The sequence below is a fragment of the Echinops telfairi genome, unplaced genomic scaffold (assembly GCF_000313985.2).
Source record: "Echinops telfairi isolate 266 unplaced genomic scaffold, ASM31398v2 ScPeMD7_2291;HRSCAF=2852, whole genome shotgun sequence".
NCBI lineage: Eukaryota > Metazoa > Chordata > Mammalia > Afrosoricida > Tenrecidae > Echinops > Echinops telfairi.
In genome coordinates, this window is record NW_022106189.1 from 11,873,406 (window position 1) to 11,894,992 (window position 21,587).

The 21,587-nt window shown below is 37.6% G+C and overlaps 1 protein-coding gene across 1 annotated transcript in view; it reads left to right on the forward strand.

The window, feature by feature from the left end:
* Positions 1–21,587, forward strand: part of HEATR3 (HEAT repeat containing 3) — a 67,820-nt gene that overhangs the window by 6,251 nt on the left and 39,982 nt on the right. Inside the window, exons 4-7 of the mRNA XM_004704895.2 lie at positions 926–1,038; positions 4,494–4,603; positions 9,456–9,596; positions 16,009–16,286. Of these exons, the coding sequence (XP_004704952.1) occupies positions 926–1,038; positions 4,494–4,603; positions 9,456–9,596; positions 16,009–16,286 (642 nt within the window). The remainder of the gene's footprint in view (positions 1–925; positions 1,039–4,493; positions 4,604–9,455; positions 9,597–16,008; positions 16,287–21,587) is intronic.

A 21,587-nucleotide genomic window follows, 5' to 3' on the forward strand; every position in this document is an offset into this window, starting at 1 on the left:
TGCCCTACCAGGTCTCCCACACCCACCTGCCCACCAATTTGGATCGCTTGTTGTTCCCTTGTCCCTGGGTTTGTTGTGGAGTATAGCAAATTTATCATTCGCTGTGGTGTAAAAGCGGCTCCGTCTTTGATGGAGGGTTAGAAATGGAAACCCTTGCATAGCTCTTGCAGAGGAGGATGGTGGGAAATAAGGAACTAAGAATGATGGGTACAACAATGAAGAAAATGTTCTAAACTTTATTGTGTTGATGATTGTACAACTCTTCTTGATGTAATGGAACTATTGAATTGTATGATGTGAATTATATGCCAATAAAACTGATTTTTTTAAAAAGAGAACATAAAGGGGTAGGGGAAGTTGTATAGCCCTAGGTAGAGCGTATGTCTAGAAAAAAATATTGAACTATTTCCTTAATGAAAGTTTCTGTGATTTTGTAGCAATACTCTTTGACTTACCCCTCATATGAAAATTGCGTAGAATAGTTCCTTAAACATAGAAGGTACTGAATAGATATTATTGTTTGTTGTCAAGTAGTTTCCAACTCGTGTATGAAAGTAGAACTGCTCTGTAGGGTTTCCTAGGCTGTAGTCATTAAGGAAACAGAGAGCCAGGCCTTTTCTCCTCCTGAGTCATTGCTGAGTTTAAACAGTGGACCTTTCATTTAAAAATACTTTGTATTGATTTTTTCATTTTCATGAAAAATCTTTATATCTAGTTTTCACAAAGATTGGAAAAATATTCCTTGTATTTAGCTTTTGTCACAAGGAGAGCAGGGTTGTGGTATTGACTCCTTATGAGAATTCAATTGGCCTGTTAACCACTGTTCTTTTCCAGGTTAATAGTTTTATGATTCTTCATCACCAGGACATTTTTTGTTGTAATTCTTCATTTGAATCGGGGTGCTAATCAATGTATTTGCTTTCAGTGTAGTGCTGGATTGGATTCAAATGAGATGTCTCCACAAGATGCAAAAGATCAGAACAGAAGTTCTTTTGAGAACCTAGCCAATGAGGCTGTGAACGTGCTGTGGAATATATGGTAAGATGCCTTTCAGACTCAGCCTCCTGCTAGAGTGCTGCTCAGACTGCTGCTCGGTTAAGCTATTTAACAATCTCTCCTCGATAGACCTGGAACTTCTACCTAATACTTGGTTGACCCAAGATCAGCTGTCTTTCCCAACGAGTCCTTTTCCTCATAGCATCACTTCATTTTGTCGGTGTCTTTAACTTTAAGGCTATTGCTACTTAGGGTATGTGGATGATGGAAGAAAAAAGGGGCACATTAAGTATTGTTTTGTCAACAGCAATGACTGGAAAGAAGTTAAAGACACTTGGACCCCTGACCATGAGTACATAATGTGCCCCTTCTTCCTCCATCATCCACATACCCTAAGCAGCAATAGCTTTAAAGTTAGGCAGGTCCCACGACAGTGGCTACTTTAGTTTGGCTTCTGGAGAAACCAGACCTTGCTTTACATTTTTGCTCTGACAGTTAAACAATCTGACTTAAACAAACAAACAAAAAACCTCACCACCATTGAGTTGGTTCCAATTCACAGTGACCCCATAGAACTGCCCTTGTGAATTTCAGACTAAAATTTCATGGAAGTAGACACCGTCATCGCCTGTGGAGCTGCCGAGGGTTCAAAATGCTGACCTTGTGATTAGCAGGCCAAGACATAACTCATTACCCACCAGAGCAACGGCCATTTGACAGAAAATCAAGTATATAAAAGGGTTACCTTGGCCTAGTTGGAAGTAGAGGCCATGTTCATTCCCTGCTAAGTAGTAGTGGTGGCAATGGAGTGAATGTCATGTTAGGAATTTAAATGGCTAGATTTACAGCTTGAATCCTCCTCCTCCCACCCCCCTTTCTCATTTTATGCCCCACATTTTGTAGTCTCTCAACAGTGACTACAACATTTCCCCTGAAAGCAAAGGTGTTTCTTAGAATGAGGATTGAATAGGATCCTGAAAAGTTGACTTCCTAACCATCTGAACTTGCTTATCATGTATTTAAAACTACTAGATATATTCCACCAGAAAAATGGGATAGATCAGATTAGGGAAATTGCCATCACAGCAAACTGGCACCCACTACCCTCAAGTCAGTTTTGACTCACAGTAACTGTAGAGGACAGAGTTGCCCCTTTATCTGTGTGGGAGCAGAAAGCCGCCTTTTTCTCCCAAGGAGTAGCTGGTGGACCTACTGACCTTGTGATTAGCCGCCCAGCACCATTAACCCCCTACACTACTGTGGTGCCTTAAAAAAATTAGTGGGTACAGTATTTCTTTTTCCTCTTTTTCCCCTTATTAAATCATTTTATTGGGAGTTCATACAACTCTTCTCACAATCCATACATCCATCCATTGTGTCAAGCACATTTGTACATTTGTTGCCATCATCGTTCTTAAAACATTTACTTTATACTAGAGCCCTTGGTATCAGCTCCTCATTTTTCCCCTCCCTTCCGCCCCCCCCTTCCTCACGAACCCTTGATAATTTATAAATTATTATTATTTTGTCATGTCTTACAGTGTCTGACGTGTCCCTTCATTCACTTTTCTGTTGTCCATCCCCCAGGGAGGGGGTTATATGTAGATCCTTGTGATCAGTTCCCCCTTTCTATCCTACCTTCCCTCCACCGTCCAGTATTGCCACTCTCACCACTGGCCCTGAGGGCTTCATCTGTCCTGGATTCCCTGTGTTTCCAGTTCCATCTGTACCAGTGTACATCCTCTGGACTAGCCGGATTTGTAAGGTAGCACTGGGGTCTTGATAGTGGCGTGGGGAGCGGGGGAAGAAGCATTAAAGAACTAGAGGAAAGTTTTATGTTTCATCGGGGATTCACTGGGTGCAATATTTCTATTGTACCAATAACTTTTAACTTGTATACATTATTGGAATTGGAAATATTTTAAAGAATTCTTTGAAAAGAGCCTGACTATTTTGAAAATGAAGATGGCAACAAATGTACAAGTGTGCTTGACAAAATGGATGTATGTATGGATTGTAATAAGAGTTGTACAAGCCACCAATAAAATGATTTTAAAAAAAGAAAGCCTGAATATACCTCCAAAGTTATATCTTTCTTATATGCCTAAGAGACCCATCTATTAATTTACAGTTACAATAATTTTGAACTTCCTTGCTTTATATTTTTAGATTACCTTTACACATGCCTTATTTTCCAGCCTCAACTTTGGTTATTTTAAGAACAAGCTTATAGTAGTGTCTCAGCGACTGGATACACGGACAATAGTTTCAAAAGGATTTAGTAACTTACTAAAGTGATTTTGTAACTTACTTTTGTTAGCTGTTTGTTAAGTTTATGTGGTATGTGTGGAGTCTACCTTTCTATGCAAACATGACTAAATTTTTCTGATTAGCCCTGTTTAGTTTGCATTTAAAATGTGTTCTTTTTTTTTTTTTTAATTAAAAAAACAATTTATTGGGGGTTCTTACAGCTCTTATAACATTCCATACATCAATTGTATCAAGCATATTTGTACATGTGTTGCCATCATCATTTCCAAAACGTTTTCTACCAGAGGCCTTGGTACAAGCTTCTCTTTTTTCCTGAGAGCCAACTTATTGTCTTGTTTATTTTTTCTTTCTGTTTATGGAGGGTTTATGTTGTTGCCCTAAAATGTGTTCTTATAATATCGATGGGCTGTCTGATTTTTTAAAAAGTAGTGTAATTTCAAAGATAATTATTTGAAAATAATTTCTCCATTGCAAGCTGCTTAGTTCTGCTTGTTGACATAACAGTGATCTAGGACTGAATAAAATATAATTTGGGGTGTCTTTTTTATGTGTTAACTAAAGGAGCTTCATAAAAACATTTGTAGAATCCAATGATATGTAATCATCACTGCGATCAATTTTAGAAAATGTTCATTTTTATACTCGATATTATTAGCTTCCCGTGTTTCCCCAGTCCCCTCCCATCATAACCCTATGAAAGTATTAAGTTAGTTACTGTCTCTATATGTTTACCTATTCTGGATTTCATATAAAGAAACTCACAACTCCACCCCTAACAACAATAACAAAGTAATACAGAAAACCCTCATTCCAAAAGAAAACAAAATAATTTTTAAAAACTACAACATTAAAGATAGAGCCCCCCAAAGAAAATAAAGAACGGGTCGAAAGGGAGATTGTAATTTTTTTCTGAAAGTAAATGTCTAGAAAAGAACGATGGGATATATGTACTAATATGTCAAATACAAATGATGTCTGATTTGTAACAAGAGTTGCAAGAGCCCCCAATAAAATGATCTTTTAATAAAAATTAAAAGATTGGATGAAATTTGAAAAAATAAAAATAATAAAAGAAAATGATGGCAACATATGTACAAATGTGCTTGACACAATGGATGCATATATGGATTGTGATAAGAGCTGTAAGAGCCCCCAGTAAGAGTATTTAATAATTTAAAAATAAATAAATGAAATATGAGTAGTAAAACTTTTTTCTCTCCCTTTAGTGAATGCAGTAGTAAAGCAGTATCTATATTCAACAAAGAAGGGTGTTTGGAGAGTATATTAAAGTTTTTAAGTAGGTTTTCCACCAATGTTGACTTGGCTATTTCAGTAGGTAAGTGATGAAAGGGTGATGTTTTATTATGTATAGTATTATTAAAACATTTTCATTAAGATATGCCACGTTTAGAGTGATTTTATCCTCATATTTAAATATGCAGCTGAAGAGGGTTTTTTTATTCTTAACATCTGTGATGCATACTTACAAAATTCTTCTGCTTTTCACTCTGAAAGGGCGGAAGAGACCATACACTTTATTTCTAGTCTACTACCATTCTTAGAAGCTCTAGTCTTTGAATCTCTGGAATTTCTTCTCCATTTGCTATGGAACAGTAAACCACAACTACCAGGCCCTTGGACCAAAGTTAACTGAGATCTAGACTTAGTTAAATATCTTGTACCTTGTACTTCCAGCCGAAATCCCGGAAGAAGTGATGAGAACTTCACTTAGTCCTACTCCTCTTCCGTGAGGCAGGGAAAGCAAAATTCAACACCTTCATTGTTGTCCACCCTTCTCTAAATTGGGCTCAAGAGTTCCTGGGGGCACTTAGTTAAGCAGGGGACGGAGACAAAAACCAGAGGGGTGAGAGACTCAACAGAAAACTGGGTCAGAGTAGAAAAATTATTGATAAGTGGTGTCTTTTTTTCTTAACCATCATAATGGCAATCATCTTAATGTTTCTCCCAGCTAGGCAAAGTGAATTCCCCTCGTTGATCTTACTTTTGGCTCTAATGAATATTTTTTAAGAGAAAGGTAGAGAAAAATGGATCAAATAATACTGGAGAAATTTAATTTCTCGATTGAATTTCCATTCTACCAAAATTCTGTGATTTTGTTGTCAGGTACTGCCGGCTGCGACCCGTAGCGACCCTATACACAACTGAACAAAACACTGTACAGCCCTGTGCTATCCTCAGTGTTCTGATGCCTGAGCCCATAATGCAGCCACTGTGTCAGTCCATCTTGTGGAGGGTCTTCCTCTTTTAACACCCTTCTATTTTACCAAACATGATGTCCTTCTCCAGAGACTGGTCTCTTCTGACAATATGTCTAGCGTATGTAAGATGAAGTCTTGACATCCTTGTCTCTAAGGAGCACTCTGGCTACTCCTTCCAAGACTGATTTGTTTGTTCTATTGGCAGTCCATGGTAATTTCAATATTATTCACGAGCACCATCATTCAAATGCATCGATTTTTCTTAGATCTTCCTTATTCACTGTCACATGCTTCCAACTTTCACATGCACATGAAACAATTGAAAATACCAGGACTTGGGTCAGGGGCACCTTAGTCCTCAAAATATAGTGTCCTTGATTTTCAGGACTCTAAAGAGATCTTGTGCAGCAGATTTACTGACGCAATGAGTCTTGATCTCTTGACTGCTGCTTCCATGAGCATTGATTTTGGATCCAACAAAGACGAAACTCGTGACAACTTCAACCTTTTCTCCATTCATCATGATGCTGCTTTTGGTCCACTTGTGAGGATCTTGGGCTTCCCCATACATTGAATTTTTATCCATCTGAAGGCTACAATCCTTCAACTCTTAAAATCTATGATTTTAGGAGACTTGAAATAGGAAGTTGATGAGGACTTTTATTCTCAGCGGACAACTTTTATTATTACAGAATTTCAGAAAAGTTAATTCATAACTTTTTTTTGCAGCCTCCCTCTCCCTTTTAATTCATAACTTTTATAAGAAAAATTTCACTTCTCTTTCTATGACTCATAAGTCTATTTTGTGATTTCTAACCCTCCCCCAGTGAACTTTTTTGAAGTGAGTTGTGGACATTTTGCATTTTATTGTATCGTATTGTGTTTTTCCTTCTCCATTTGACTTGGCATATGATTTATTTAATAAAGTCAACTTACGTTAGAAAGTTAAATAAGCTTAATATAGTAAAGTTTGTTTTGGCTTTTTTCCCTGCTATTCCATTACAGTGTATTATGTTTCAATACAGCTTTCTTTGATCTTTTATTACTATTATTATTTTAAATTTTGGTGAATACTAAAGGCCTTCAAAAAGCTCATGGAAAAATGGGATTGAAAGATAATGGAATTTTTCTGTAAACTTTTTGAAGCCCCCTTGTATCTAGGTGGAGGAGTCCTGTTGGTGTAGTGGAATAAGAGTTGGACTGCTAACCTCAGAGTTCGCATTTCGAAACCACCAGCCTCAGTAAATGGTTAAGGCATTCTACTGTTGTAAACAGGACCCATACCTAGCCCGAGGTACAAAACATACTCAAGATGGATCAAAGACCTAAGTGTAAATCAGAGAGCCTTTAAGGATTATCAATGAGAAATTGGGGAAAAACTTAAAGGCCCTATTGCAGGGCATAGACAGTATCAAATATAACAAAGGAAGACAAAATAGATGATTGGGACCTACTAAAAATAAGACACTTGTGCATCAAAAAGTTTATCAAAAGAGTGCAGAAAAGTATCTTTGATAATGACACAGTGAACAAGGAACTAATTTCTAAAATTTACAGAAAACAAACACTTTAATAAGAAAAAAAACCAAATAACTCAGTTATAAAGTGAGCAAAGGGTAGGAACAGACAATTCACTACAGATGACATTTAGATGATCAACAAACATGAAGAAATGCTCATGATCACTAACTGTCTGAGAGAGGCAAGTCAAAACTGTAAGATGACCATCCCAGCTGAAATCACTGCAGTGGCATCAGTGCTGACCCAGAGCAGCTCCCTGTGGCTTGCTGAGACTGTAACTGTGTGCAGGAGTACAAGGCCTGGTCTTTCTCCCTCGGAGCTGCAGGTGGTTTCAAACTGCTGACCATGCAGATTGCAGCCCAACTCGTAATCGCTACACCACTCAGGCTCCATACCAACAGTGACAGCCAAGTTCAAATAACCAGTGCTGGAGAGGCTTTGGAGAGATTGGAACTGTAAATTCATACAACCACTGCAGGCACTGATGAGGTGCTACCTCAAACAACTGGGACAAGAAATTCTATGTGATTCAGCAATCACTCTACTGCGTACATATACTAAAAAGAAGTGACAGTTATGACATGAACAGAAATGTCTGTCTATCGCAGCATGATTCACAATATCAAGAAAATGGAAACAGTCTAAATGCCGATCAGTGAAAGAATTGATAAAGAAATTTCGGTGTATATATACACGGTAGTGCTGTGCATCTCTAGAGAACAGTGACAAACACACTAAATACCTCATGGAATGGATGGACTTGGAGAACATTTTGCTGAGTGAAACCAGCCCATCACAAAAGGACAACTATTAGATGAGACCACTGTGAGGGGGAAAATAAAGGAGAACTTTCATACTTAAAGGAACAGTCTGGAGAATGCCACGGTAGAAAAAGCAATAAGCTATTCTGTGGCAGGCATTAACTTGGGTGAAATGGAAGAGAACGATCCACAAGAGGATAAAGAGAAATCAAGAAGTAGATGAAGGGTAAATTATTGGAGCAGGAGGGCCTGGGGTTTATTAGCTTAAACAGTTGAATACAAACTGGATGATCTGAAATGTAAACCCCCACCTAATTTACAATTTTAAAAGTTTTTAAATGAAGGTAATGGATCTAGCCCCAATTCAAGAACAGTTAGTTCTGATAACATGGCCTTGCTTGATACCTTCATGAATGGATCACTGAAGTTGAGGGTGCTACAGCAATGTTTGGCGAAAAAAGTACATGGTGCCTGGCTGTCAACTGAAATAGTGTCTGGGGCCGTAAAGGCTTGTCTTCAAATAAGCAGTCATCGAAGTGAGGAATCAACTAATTCCACACGGAAGAAGCACACCAGCTTGTGTGGTCCACAGATGGCAATTAAATAATTGTAATTTGGCGAAGGGAAAAGTATCAGAGCTAAAATTATGAACATCCAATTTGTAGAAGGCTACGGAGGACAGTGGGAACCCAAAACCCATCTGCTGAATATCTGGTCAGACGGAGCTGAAGGCAGATCAGCTTGAGCCACAGGCAAGTCTTGACCAGCCAAGCTGTCAGTCAGAGACCATTGTAGTCTTGAATATGCTGAATTGAACTTGATGCTTGGCCAGATGACCTCCCTTTAGACCCGACCTGAGTTGTTTCAGGGTGCAAGTATCTCTTATTGTTCCATAACAAATTTATTTCCTGGCTTTTGGAATGTTGATGAGGGTCTTTTCTTTCTTACTCAATATCTGTATTTTGATCCCTACATTATTATTATTATTTTATCCTTTCCACCTTATTTTGATTTGGGATTTTGTTACTCCTTTGGGGTTGCCCAGTTTGTGACCCACAGGAGGAATGGATGCATAGGGATAATAACTGATGCAGAAGTGGGGAGTGGGTGATAGGAAGGGGGGTTTCAGGAGTAGGAATGAAGGCAGGAGGGGGGAGGAAGTATTAGAACTGACTGTTATTGCACAACTCATGGTAAAGGTAATTTAATCATGGGGGGTAAATGTTCTAAAATTGATATGGTAATGATTGTATAGTTCTTGACATGATTGAATGATTGAACTATTGTGTGCTATGTAAATTATGTGCCAATAGTTTTTTTAAAGTAATGGAGTGGGAAAATAAATGTGGTTTATCAATTAGTGATAGTCCACAGACTGGTATTTCTATGGTAAAAACAGAAATTGAAAACAAACTTATAAATGTTTATTGTAATTTGACATTGTCATGGCCTTTATGAACTTTGTAATTGTGCTTTATAAAAATGTTCTGTAGGGCAATAGAAAAAAATTAAGTATTTTGCAATACTAATAGTTTTTATAAAACTTACTTGCCTATACCATCATTGAGGTAAATTATACATGTATGTAAAGTAGCTGTGAACATGAAAATGCTTTATCGTGAGTTGAATTGTTTTATGTTATTGTAAGAAGAATTTGTTTCTAATTATTTAATTTTTGTCGTTATAGCATACTGTTTGCAGATTGTCACTGAAGATAACCCAGAGTTACTGAAATCTTTTAATGATGCAGGGTTGCATGTACTAGAATCAGCAATGCTATTGCCTGTCAATTCCATGGAGTACATTCTATTAAAAACATTGGTAGCAGGTAAGATTTAGCCAGAGGGATAATGTATCATTTTAATATCTTTTAGCATGTAGTAATGGGAGCTTATGTTTCAGTTCTTCCTTCATTTCATCATATCTGGTTTTATTAGTCTATCTTATGCTTATATGTCTGTTCTGAAGATTTTAATATTTAAGTGGAGACTCTTTTTTTATATAATTTTATTTGAGGCACATACAACTATTATCACAATCCATACATACATCAATTGTGTAAAGCACATTTGTACATTCATTGCCCTCATCATTCTCAAAACATTTGCTTTCAACTTAAGCCCCTGGCATTAGCTCCTCACCAAACCCCCTGCTCTCCCCTCCCTCATGAACCCTTGATAATTTATAAATTATTATTTTGTCATGTTTTACACTGTCCGACGTCTCCCTTTACCCACTTTTCTGTTGTCCGTCACCCAGGGAGGAGGTCACATGTAGATCCTTGTAATCGGTATCCCCTCCAACCCCACCCTCCCACCACTCTCACCACTGCCTCATCCACCCTGGATTCCCTGTGTTTCCAGTTCCTATCAGTACCAGTGTACATCCTCTGGTCTAGCCAGACTTTCAAGGTAGAATTGGGTCATGATAGTGTGGGGAGGAAGCATTTAAGAACTAGAGGAAAGTTGTATGTTTCGTCTTTGCTACACTGCACCCTGACTGGCTCGTCTCCTCCCTGTGATCCCTTCATAAGGGGATGTCCAATTGCCTAGAGATGGGTTTTGGGTCTCCCCCCACACTCCCTTTCATTCACAATGATGTGGTTTTTTTGTTCTTTGATGCCTGATACCTAATCCCGTCAACATCTCGTGATCATACAGGCTGGTGTGCTTCTTCCATGTGGGCTTTGTTGCTTCTGAGCTAGATGGCCGCTTATTTACCTTCAAGCCTTTAAGACCCCAGATGCTGTATCTTTTGATAGCCGGGCACCATCAGCTTTCTTCACCACATTTGCTTATGCACCCATTTGTCTTCAGCAATCGTTTTGGGGAGGTGAGCACACAATGATAGGATTTTTTGTTCTTTGATGCCTGTTCCCTGATCCCTTTGGCACCTCATGATCACACAGGCTGGTGTGCTTCTTCCATGTGGGCTTTGTTGCTTCTGAGCTAGATGGCCGCTTGTTTACCATCACGCTAAGTGGAGACTCTTAATTCAAGCAGTTCTCCATATTTGTCAAGCCTTCTAGACTAGATTTCTTTTCTAATAAAATATCATCTGCTAAAGAAATTTTAATGCCCTCTTGCTTTACTGTGACATGCATTAACCTGGAAGGCATGGTTCTGCTGCTGTCAAGAAGTAGTATTGAAAGTTTTGCCTTATCATCTACCCCCATTGTGTGTGTAAATAGTATTACTTAAGAGTTTGATCTGCACAAGTCAAAAGTTGGTATATTGAGGTTCATAGGTGGCCTATACCTGAATAATTTCTTTTTCTCAACTGTGTTTTAAATTCTATACCATTGGCTAAATTTATGACACTATCAATAGAATTACTTTATGCCTCACGGAGATAACTGTTATGCTCCTAACATAAAATGGCAATGCCGTCTTTAACATGAACCGGAGACATTTAAAAACCATAGCTATTTGAATGGATTTTGGCCTTATACTTAATTCTAGCCTAAATCTAAGAACAGTTAGTACTTATGACATGACCCTGCTTGATGCTTGCCCTCACGAAAAGAATACTGAAGAAATGGGTACTATAGCCAATAAATTAAATTGTGCTTAGCTATCAGAAAGAATAGTGTCTGGGGTCTTCCAAAGGCTTGTGCTCAAAAAGCCAGATGTCAACTAAGACACGTATCAACTAAGTCCATATGGAAGAAGCACACCAGCTTTTGTGATCCAAAGATTGTAAATGATATAATTCAAATCCAAAGGAAAGAATGGTATTAGAGCTTAAATTATGAACACCTGATTTTCAGAAGGCTATAGACAACAGTGGAAGCCCAGAATCCATTTGCAGGGTCCATACATAGATTAATGAGGGATATGAATAGCCTTGTTATCAGACAGCATTATAAAGTTGATAATGGCAGATGACCAAACAAAACTCAAGCTATGGAATCAGTGCCAACTCATAGCAACCCTATAGGACAGGATAAAACTGCCTCTGTGAATTTCCTAGTTCAACTATTTTCGGGAATGGAAAGCCTTGTCTTTCTCCTGCAGAGCAACTGGTGGTTTTGAACTGCTGACCTCATAGATAGTAGCCCAGAGTGTAACCACTACTTCATCAGGGCTCATTATGGCAAATATCGTTAGGGTAAGGTATAATATCTTATCTTTTGATCTCCCTATTGACCTATTTAAAAGTTGTTCCAACTTAAAAAAAAGAGAGAAAGAAATACACATGAATAAAGCCTCGGGTGAAGCCTCTCTGACCGTAGACCAGGGATGTGAACACCCTGCTTTCATGCAGAGTGCATTGGAAAGTGGACTATCACAAACCTGTACTATAGTTAGCTTAAAATTTAACATCTTGTCACTTGACCCATTTTAAATTTGTTCTAGTTTTTAATATTTTCTACTTTGCTTTTCAATTGAGATTGTTCTGTTTTACTTTGTTATTGTTCGTGTTTTGGTGTGTTTTTTTATATGTTTTTCTGTATATGAAATCCAGGATATTTAAATCTATAGAAACACCATCTTATTTAATGGTTTCATGGGGGTGTGGCACGGGAGATTGGAAGGAAATGGGGAACTAATAACAATGAGTACAAGAACAAAGAAAATATTCTCAAATTGATTGTGGCAATTATAGTACACCTTTTCTTGATATGGTTGAACTGTTATATGTTATGTAGGTTATGTGCCAATAAAACTGTTTTAGAAAACAGGAAATAACTTATCAGGGTCCCTTCTATTATTTTGAGTTAAAAAATTGACAAGTCCTAAAGGACATTTGTACAGGTCTAAAATCAGGCATGCACATATGTAAATATATTTATATATGATGATGGGGAAATAGATCTATGTGCATATATTTATAAATTTAGTATTAAGGTAGCAGATACACATTGGGCCTCCACTCAAGTACTCCCTCAATGCAAGAACACTTCGTTCTATTAAACTGGCATTCCATGATGCTCACCTTCCGACATGATCACTGAAGACAAAGGGGGTATGTAAACAAATGAGATGAAGAAAGTTGATGGTACCCGGCTATCAAAAGATAAAGCGCCTGGGGTCTTAAAGGCTTGAAGGTAAAGAAGCTGCCATCTAGCTGAGAAGCAACAAAACCCACATGGAAGAAACACATTATCCTGTGTGATCACGAGGTGCTGATGGGATCAGGTATCAGGCATCAAAGTACAAAAAGATCATATTATTTTGAATGAGAGGGAGTGCGGAGTGAGAACCCAAAACCCATCTGTAGGCAACTGGACATCCCTTACAAAAGGGTCACGGGGAGGAGATGAGCCAGTCAGGGTGCAGTATAGCAACAATGAAACATACAACTTTCCTCTACTTCTTTAATGCTTCCTCCCCCCACTATCATGATCCCAAGTCTACTTTACAAATCCGATTAGACCAGAGGATGTACATTGGTACAGGTAGGAACTGGAAACAGGGAATCCAGGACAGATGAACTCTTCAGGACTAGTGGTGAGGGTGGTGATACTGGGAGTGTAGAGGGAAGGTGGGGTAGAAGGGGGGAACCCATTACAAGGATCTACATATAACCCCCGCACTGAGGGATGGACAACAGAAAAGTGGGTGAAGGGAGACATTGGACAGTGTAAAACATGACAGAATAGTAATTTATAAATTATCAAGGGTTCATGAGGGAAGGGGTGGCGGGGAGGGAAGGGAAAAAATGAGTTTTTCCCAAGGGCTCACGCAGAAAGCAAGTGTTTTGAGAATGATGAGGGCAATAAATGTACAAATGTGCTTGACACAATGGATGTATGTATGGATTATGGTAAGAGTTGTATGAGCCCCCAATAAAATTATTTTTTAAAAAAGTTTGCAGAACTCAAAAAAAAAAAAAAAAATTGACAAGCCCTTTAACCCAACCTTTTCTTCACAGAATTTTTTAGTAGATAAATAAGAAATAATTTGATGGTCTTTTGAGTAGTATGTATTTCATATCATTTCTTCATATATTTTCCTTTTGCCGTTTGGCTGCCCAAAGGCCATTTTTCTTCTTTATTAACAGTTGATTGATATAGTTCACATATATAATTCAGTAATAGAGTTGTGTATTCATCGCCCCAATCAATTTTAGAATATTTTCTTCATTCTTGTATCTTATTATTAGCTCCCCTTTTTGTCCCAGTTTTAACCCTAAGAAACTTTTAATCTAGTTGCTTTTGCTATTATGTATCCATAATTTCATTTACAGCTTATTCAAGTAAATAAAAGAAACCACCACCACCCCAAAACACCCCAGTACCTATAATAGATTAAAACACAGAAGAACCTTAATCTGAAAGATAATGAATATATTAAACACTAAAACAAGTTGAAAATGGGTTTAAAGGAAGCACAAATGGTAAGATGTTAAATTCTACCTTAACTATATTTGGATGCTCTCTTGGCCAAAGACTACTCATCCGTGGTCATCATTGGAGAATTTAGTCATTGTGGTGGCTCTGTAAATGGATTTTATGCTTTAACTTATCCATAGCCTTTTGCAAACCAAGTTCAGAATTTAATCTCTGATACAGTCTCTCCCTCTAATCTTGGCTTTTATTGTTAATAAATATTGAACACACAGGTTCATGTGCTTCTTCTGTGTAGACTTAGTTAACACCTCAAGCCTTTAAAACCCCAGATGCTAATATTTTTAATACATCACTTTATTCGGGGCTCATACAACTCTTAACACAATTCATACGTATATCCATTGTGTCAAACACATTTGTATATTTGTTGCCATCATCATTTTCAAAACATTTGCTTTCTACATTTTCCCCCCTCCCTCACTCCCTAACTCACCCACTCACTCCCTAACAAACCCTTGATAATTTATGAATTATTACTTTTTCATGACTTACACTGTCGGATGTCTCCCTTTACCCACTTTTCTGTCCGTCCCCCAGGGAGGGAGGGGGTTATATATAGATCATTGTGATCAGTTCTCCATTTCTCCCCCACATTCCCCTTACTCTCCTGGCATTGCTACTCTCATTATTGTTCCTAAGAGGTTTATCTGTCCTGGATCCCCTGTGTTTCAGCTCTTATCTGTACCAGTGTACATCCTCTGGTCTGGCCAGAGTTCTAAGGTAGAATTGGGATCATGATAGTGGCGGAGGCGGGGTGGGGTGAGGACGCATTATAGAACTAGAACTAGAACGCATTAAAGAAACTGTGTTTCTTTGGTTATATATTGCATCCTGACTGGCTCGTCTCCTCCCCGTAAACCTTCTGTAAGGGGATGTCCAGTTGCCTACAGATGGGCTTTGGGTCTCCACTCCACACTCCCCCTCATTCACAATGATAAGATTTTTTGTTCTTTGATACCTGATCCTATCATGATATGTCATGATCACACAGGCTAGTGATGTGGGCTTTGTTGCTTCTCAGCTAGATGGCGGCTCATTTATCTTCAAGCCTTTAAGACCCAAGATGCTATATCTTTTGCTAGCTGGGCACCATCAGCTTTCTTCACCACATTTGCTTGTGTCGGGAAGGTGAGCATCATGGAATGCCAGTTTAATAGAACAAAGTGTTCTTGCATTGAGGGAATATTTGAGTGGAGGCCCAATGTCCATCTGCCACCTTAGTACTAAACCTATACATATATTCACATAGATCTATTTCCCTATCGCCAGATGCTATTCTTTCTGATAGCCTGGGACCATCTGATTTCATCACCATTTGATTGTACTTTAGCACCCCTATCTTCAGTGACCTCTTCATGGTGACAAGTATTGAGTCAGGCAAGGCTATTTTTTAGTTTTTGTCTTTTGAAAAAAATTTATAATAAAACGTTATTTTTTAAAAATGACAATATATAATTTAATCTCACTAATTAACAATAGTTACTATTCTATTTTATTAAGAGAGAGAGAGAGAGAGAGAAACCTGCTTTCTGAGATTTTGGAGTTTTATTCTACTCCTAGAATATAAGTAACCATTTTGGAGAACAGCTCAGGTTAAAACAATAGGAAATAAAGCAATTTAATATGCCATTTTAAAAGAAACTTTATTTGCATTACCCTAGTTTGCTGATACGTAGTGGATCAGGAAAGGGAGATTATCATGAAAGATTGTCATTAAGGGAGCTGTCTCTCTTCGTTGCTTTTTTACATCTTAACAAAATCTGAGTAAACGCAGTAGGGTTGAGATTTTTGAAATTAAAATAGCTTAAAGAGCGAATCTTGGGGAAGCTATACTTAATGAAAAATTTCACAGGTGATTCTTTTGTTCTATGTTCATTTTTTCCAGGCACAGTTTGGAATCTAAAGAACGTCATTCCTTCCAAAAGTCAGGCAGAAATCATAAATGCCTTACTAAAGGTCTTATCTGAAACTTTGGAAATAGATGCTGGTGAAACAGTTGTTCAGATGAAGGTCGCTGAAACTCAAAGGTTGAAGACTGCTTCCGAGACAGAGGAAATATTAGAAAATGTTAGTAGTGGCACTGTAATTGAAAGTGAAGAAATGGAAGAAATTCCTCATAAAAGAAAAGCCAGACAGAAGACTTTCATTTCAGATTTACTTCCAGTAAGTCGGTTAATACTTTCAAACGTGGATTAATACCAGTGTTTACTTTCTTTGTAGTTCTTAGCTTTATAGAAGAAATTTACTGCCAAATTAAAGTAAATTTCAATTTCAATAGGAATCTTATTTTCTTATTCTCATTAAACATTAGAGATCTCCCAGATTGGTGGCGCGAGGGCATTTTGTCTGAAATGAAATATATATAGGAGATCTGAAAGATAGAATAGCCTAATAATTTTATAATGCTACCAGATCTGTGATCATCAACCCAACTCGGACCATCTTAAGCAAAATGAATTTTTACTTCGTTTGGGTTGTCCCTTGTATTCTTACTTATTTTCCTATTATAGTAAAGGTACACCTAACAAGTCATTTTCCATTCATTTGTTACATACCCAGTTCAGTGACATTCATTGCTTTCACCTTGATGTGCAGCCATCTGTTCGGTGCTGTCGAGTGGGTTCTGGCTCATAGCAAACGGAATGAAAAGCTCCCTGGTCCTGCATCATCCTCACAGTCTTTCCTGTTAAGTCCATGGTTGCAGCCACTATAAGTCCATTTCATCAAAAGCCCTCTTTTTCACTGATTCGCTATCAAACATGGTGTTCTTCTCTTAGAACTGCCCCCTCTTGATAACCCACCCAAAGGATGTGAGACAAGTCTCGTAACAGCTATCCATTTCCAAGTTTTTCCATCACCTGTAACTGATTTTAGTGCTTTGTGAAAAACTTTCCTTCTCCTGCTTGCCCCAGGGAATCACTAATAAACCATCTATTTTCCATTCCAGATATTTCATATGAGGGGCTTCAAAAAGTTTGTGAATATTTTAATTCTACTTTTCTGTATATTTTTTGAAGCCTGTCATATGATATTTGCCCTTTGTGACTGATGTATTTCACTCAGCATAATGTTTTCAAGGTTTGTCCATGTTGTAACATGTGTCAGAACTTCATCTTTCTGTATGACCAAGTAGTGTTCTGTTGTATGTATGTGTCATATTTTGTTCATCATTAAGTCCTTAGCCAATTTTTAAATTATTTTGTCTTTTATTTATGTCTAGGTATTCCAATTGTTTTACAAAAATTAAACTAGTTTTAGATGATTTTGACCCCCCTATTTTCTCCCAACTTATAGCTTCTTCAGTTTATTGATAAAGTCCTTTGATGAACAACTTTTTAAAATTTAGATTAAGTCCTACTTAATCTGCTTTGTCATCTTCCGCTTTTGCTGTCGTATTGAAGTATCCATTTCTCCATACTAGGCCCCAAAACATTATTCCTGTGCCTTTTTCTAAGGGTTTTATAGTTTCAGTTTTTACATTAAGGTCCTCGATCCATTTTGATTTGGTTTTGACCATTAATTAAAGAAGTAATTCTTTTCTCATTGAGTGGTTTTAGTGCCTCTGTTAAAAGTTAGTTTACCGTAGACGTATGAGTTTAGTTTGGACACTTAATTCTAGTCCATTCATCATTATACTAGTACCATTTATACAAATGGTACTATACTAGTACCATTTAATTTTTAATATGTTTTGAGATGACTTAGTGTGAGTCTTCCTATGAATTTTTGTATCCTTGGCTGATATTTTCATATTTAGTCTTACGGAAATGGTAACCCGGGCTTTTACTTACCTACTCTCAGCAGAGCCAGTTGGGTGGTTAGGGAAGTTATGGTTATAATTTTTGCAAAGTGGGTGATTGTAGCTTATTTATGCTAGTAGATGAGGAATCAGAATTTGAGAACATTTCCTCAAGGAACAGAAAAAAATAGGTGGGAAGACGGAGAAGACAGTGAGTTTGGACTTTGCTCATTCAGATGCACATTTAATGCACTCTTCATGTGTCAAGGAACCCGGGTGGTGTAGTAGTTATGAGTTGGACTGCAGTCCGCGTGGTTGGCAGTGTGAAACTACCAGCAGCTCCACAGTAGAAAGACTGGGATTTCTACTCCCGTAAATAGTTAGTCTTGGAAACCCACAGCGGGGTCATGTAAGTCAGCATTGACTCTATGGCAGTGAGTTTTCATGTTTCAGGCAATGTGGTAGATACTAAAGAGAGATGAGTTGATTAAGACATCTTAATCATTTCCTGCCCTCATAAACCTTTCCCAGTTGGGGAAAAGAGCCATATCTCATAATTTCTTTGAAAAGATGAGTTATGAGAATGTGCACCAGTATCTAAGTTGTTTTTGAGCAGGCAAGTCTAATCCATCCCAGATGCAGGAGGAAATGAAGAGATTGTCAAAGGTGATTACCATATATACTCGTGTATAAGCCGAGTTTTTCAGCACATTTTTAATTCTGTTTTGGAGTAAAATTAGGTGCTTTGGCTGATATTCGGGTCAGCTTATACTTTAGTGTATTTGGTATTTTGGACAGAATGTTCACGCTATCCAAGAATGAGGTGGTAAGAAACAGCATGGTGAAAGCAAGCTAGTGTTTACAGAGACCACCCAGACAGCCAGGTGAGGGGAGAATATAAGGCATCTGGAGGGAGGAGACCAGTCAAGAGGTTACTGATGATGAAGCCTGAAAATGAGCAGTAACAGTGTTCTATCACTTGTACAGTTTCAGAAGTGAAATTTATATAATACTACCAAATTCACTGAGACTTGGTTTATATTTGTCTTTGAGTTTTATGATTTTGTTACGGATAAGAATTCTTCAAATGCAGTATACTTAAAAAATAGTATGGTGCTCTTTATGTCCATCAAGTCTTAAGACATATTAATTGGTGGTGTTTTAAAAAAATCAGAATTTTCATCCCCACAAATAGCTCTTAGGTTTGAAATGTTATATTAAGTGGTGTGTGTGTGTGTGTGTGTGTGTGTGTGTGCGTGCGCGCAGAAATGAGGTGGCCATCCCGTTCTTAGAGTATTTGCACATTTCCTCAAGGAGCAGAAAAAATGGCTTGAAAGCATAAAACCAGCACTTTTTGGTACAGGGAGCAGGTACGTGACCCCACTTGTTAAACCTGACTATCCCAAGTTTTATTAGAATTTAACATCAGCAATGAGAATTGACTCAACAGTGTGTTATTTTTGTTTTTTGTTTGATAAACCTTTATAGATGAAGGTACAGCTATAAGCCTTGTCTTCTAAAAAGGGATGTTTATGTTTTTAAATCCTTGCAATGTCATCTCTTCGGTAATTACAGAAAGCTTAAGTTATAGATCTGGAATATAGTTGGTTTTATATCCATACGTGAAAAGTTAGGCTGTGGTAAATCAGTGCTTTGCAGCTCTTTTTCAGCTCTTTGCATTGTACTGACTCAGTTTATCCTAACAGATACAGGCGTAGCGGGTTTTACCACTCCATATTCTTGTCAGAACAGAAATGGAAATTATACTTGGGCCACAGGGGTTTCACATTGTATTGAAATTCCTTCCTGGGAAAAGGAAGAATTCATTCCTGTGAACTTTTTCCCATCTTCAGTCTTACTTCCAGAGAGTTTTTAAAGGGAACAAGTGAGGAGTCAAGACCCATGTCTATAAAGATTAAGGTAGGATTTGCCATTATTTAAGAACTACTGATTTTAAACTGTTCCTTAGAGATTTACTTTCTTCGCATGATTTTAAAATGGGATTCTGGTGCTTGTAAAATGAAAGGTTTTTATAGCAAAATCTTGCTTTTTGAAGTGGTCTTATCTTATTAACATACCTGAGTAGACTGAATGATTAACATGCTAGTGGATCAAGTACCAGTAGAGTATGAAGCATGCTGATATGTGCCAGGAATACCAAGTTGTCAGCTGTTTTCCTTCACTCCACCAAACAGCTGTGTAGCTATGGAAGAGTGCTTTAGAAGCGAAACTGTTTATTGCATCATTTAACTGAAGGTACAGACACATTTACAAGAAAGAGCAGTTCAACCCAACAGCCTTTTCTTTGTAAAAACAAAATACTTCTTTCCCACTTTCAACTGTTAGCAATTATCAATTCATGGTCTGCCTTATTTCATCCTTTGTTTTTTGGATAGTTGACTTATCTCCCCTTACTTTACCAGGTATTTTGAAGCAAACCTTACATATTATAACATTTTGTTAGATGTTTTTAGATTGGGATCCCTGGTAGCATTATGGTTATGTGTGGGACTGCTAGCCTCACGATTGACAGAAAGCAGCCTTTGCTCCCTGGGAGAAAGATGCGGCTTTCTGCTCCTGTAAACACTTACAGCCTTGGAGACATTGGTGGGGGGGTCGGGGGTTCTTCCCTGCCCTACAGAGTGGCCGTGAGTTGGAATCAACTTGATGGCAGCAAGGGGTTGGTATTTTTTAACTGTTTTATAACAATACTCGGGAAAATTTTTGAGCAGACTTGCAAAAAGAAGTGAACTTAATTTCAGAATTCCTTCTAAGCCAGATCTTCATATATTTTTAAATAAATGAGAGCCTAAAAGCATATCTTACTTTGAGTCTCCTGTAATCAATGTTTGTTCAGTTGAATATCACTGACACACAAAGCCAATAGGAATGAGTTTCGTGTGTGTGTGTGTGTGTGTGTGTATTAATCTTTTGCGATGGAAACATAAGTCTATTCAATAATACCTACATGTACAATTCAGTGACAACTGGTTACATTCTTCAGAGCCTAGTGGCTTAATAAGTTATGTGTTGGGCTGCTAACTACAAGGTCAGCAGTTCAAATTCATCAACCACTCCTTGGGAGAAAGATGAGGCTATCTACCCCCATAAAGATTTACATCTTTGGAAACCTAAGATTAGCTTGAAGGGTTTTGATTTGGTTACATTTTTGACATTGTGTTACCATTCTTGCTATGTATTTCTGAATTATTTCACTACCATTACCTTAATCCATAGATTCCAAATTTATTTGGCCTAATACCTCCTTTACAGGGAAAAAAAAATTCCCCAAATTACTTTGTGAAGGAGTGGTTTAAACTCAATATTACCTAAACTTTTCATCTATGCTTTACAGCTACGGATGTCAATTTGAACTCATAGAGATAATGCTTTAAAATAATACAGTGTTTTCTCTACTAGTTGAGCTTATATAAATTCTTACACTAATAATAAAAGGAATACAAACTTAAAGGTTCCTGAGATAGTTATTAAATTAGATGTTTTAAAATAAAAGAATATAGTTCAATTTTAAGTTATATTGTTGCACAAATAAGTTACTGGTGAGATTGTAAATGAAGTGAGCATTCTCAAAAAGCAAATGGGATTGTCACAAAACTCATAGATGCTTTTAACCTCTGACCTAGTTAATCAAGAAAACATATCCAAATAATCTAAAATATTCCATACTAGTTTAGCAGAGTATAACTGCAGCCATTAACATAATT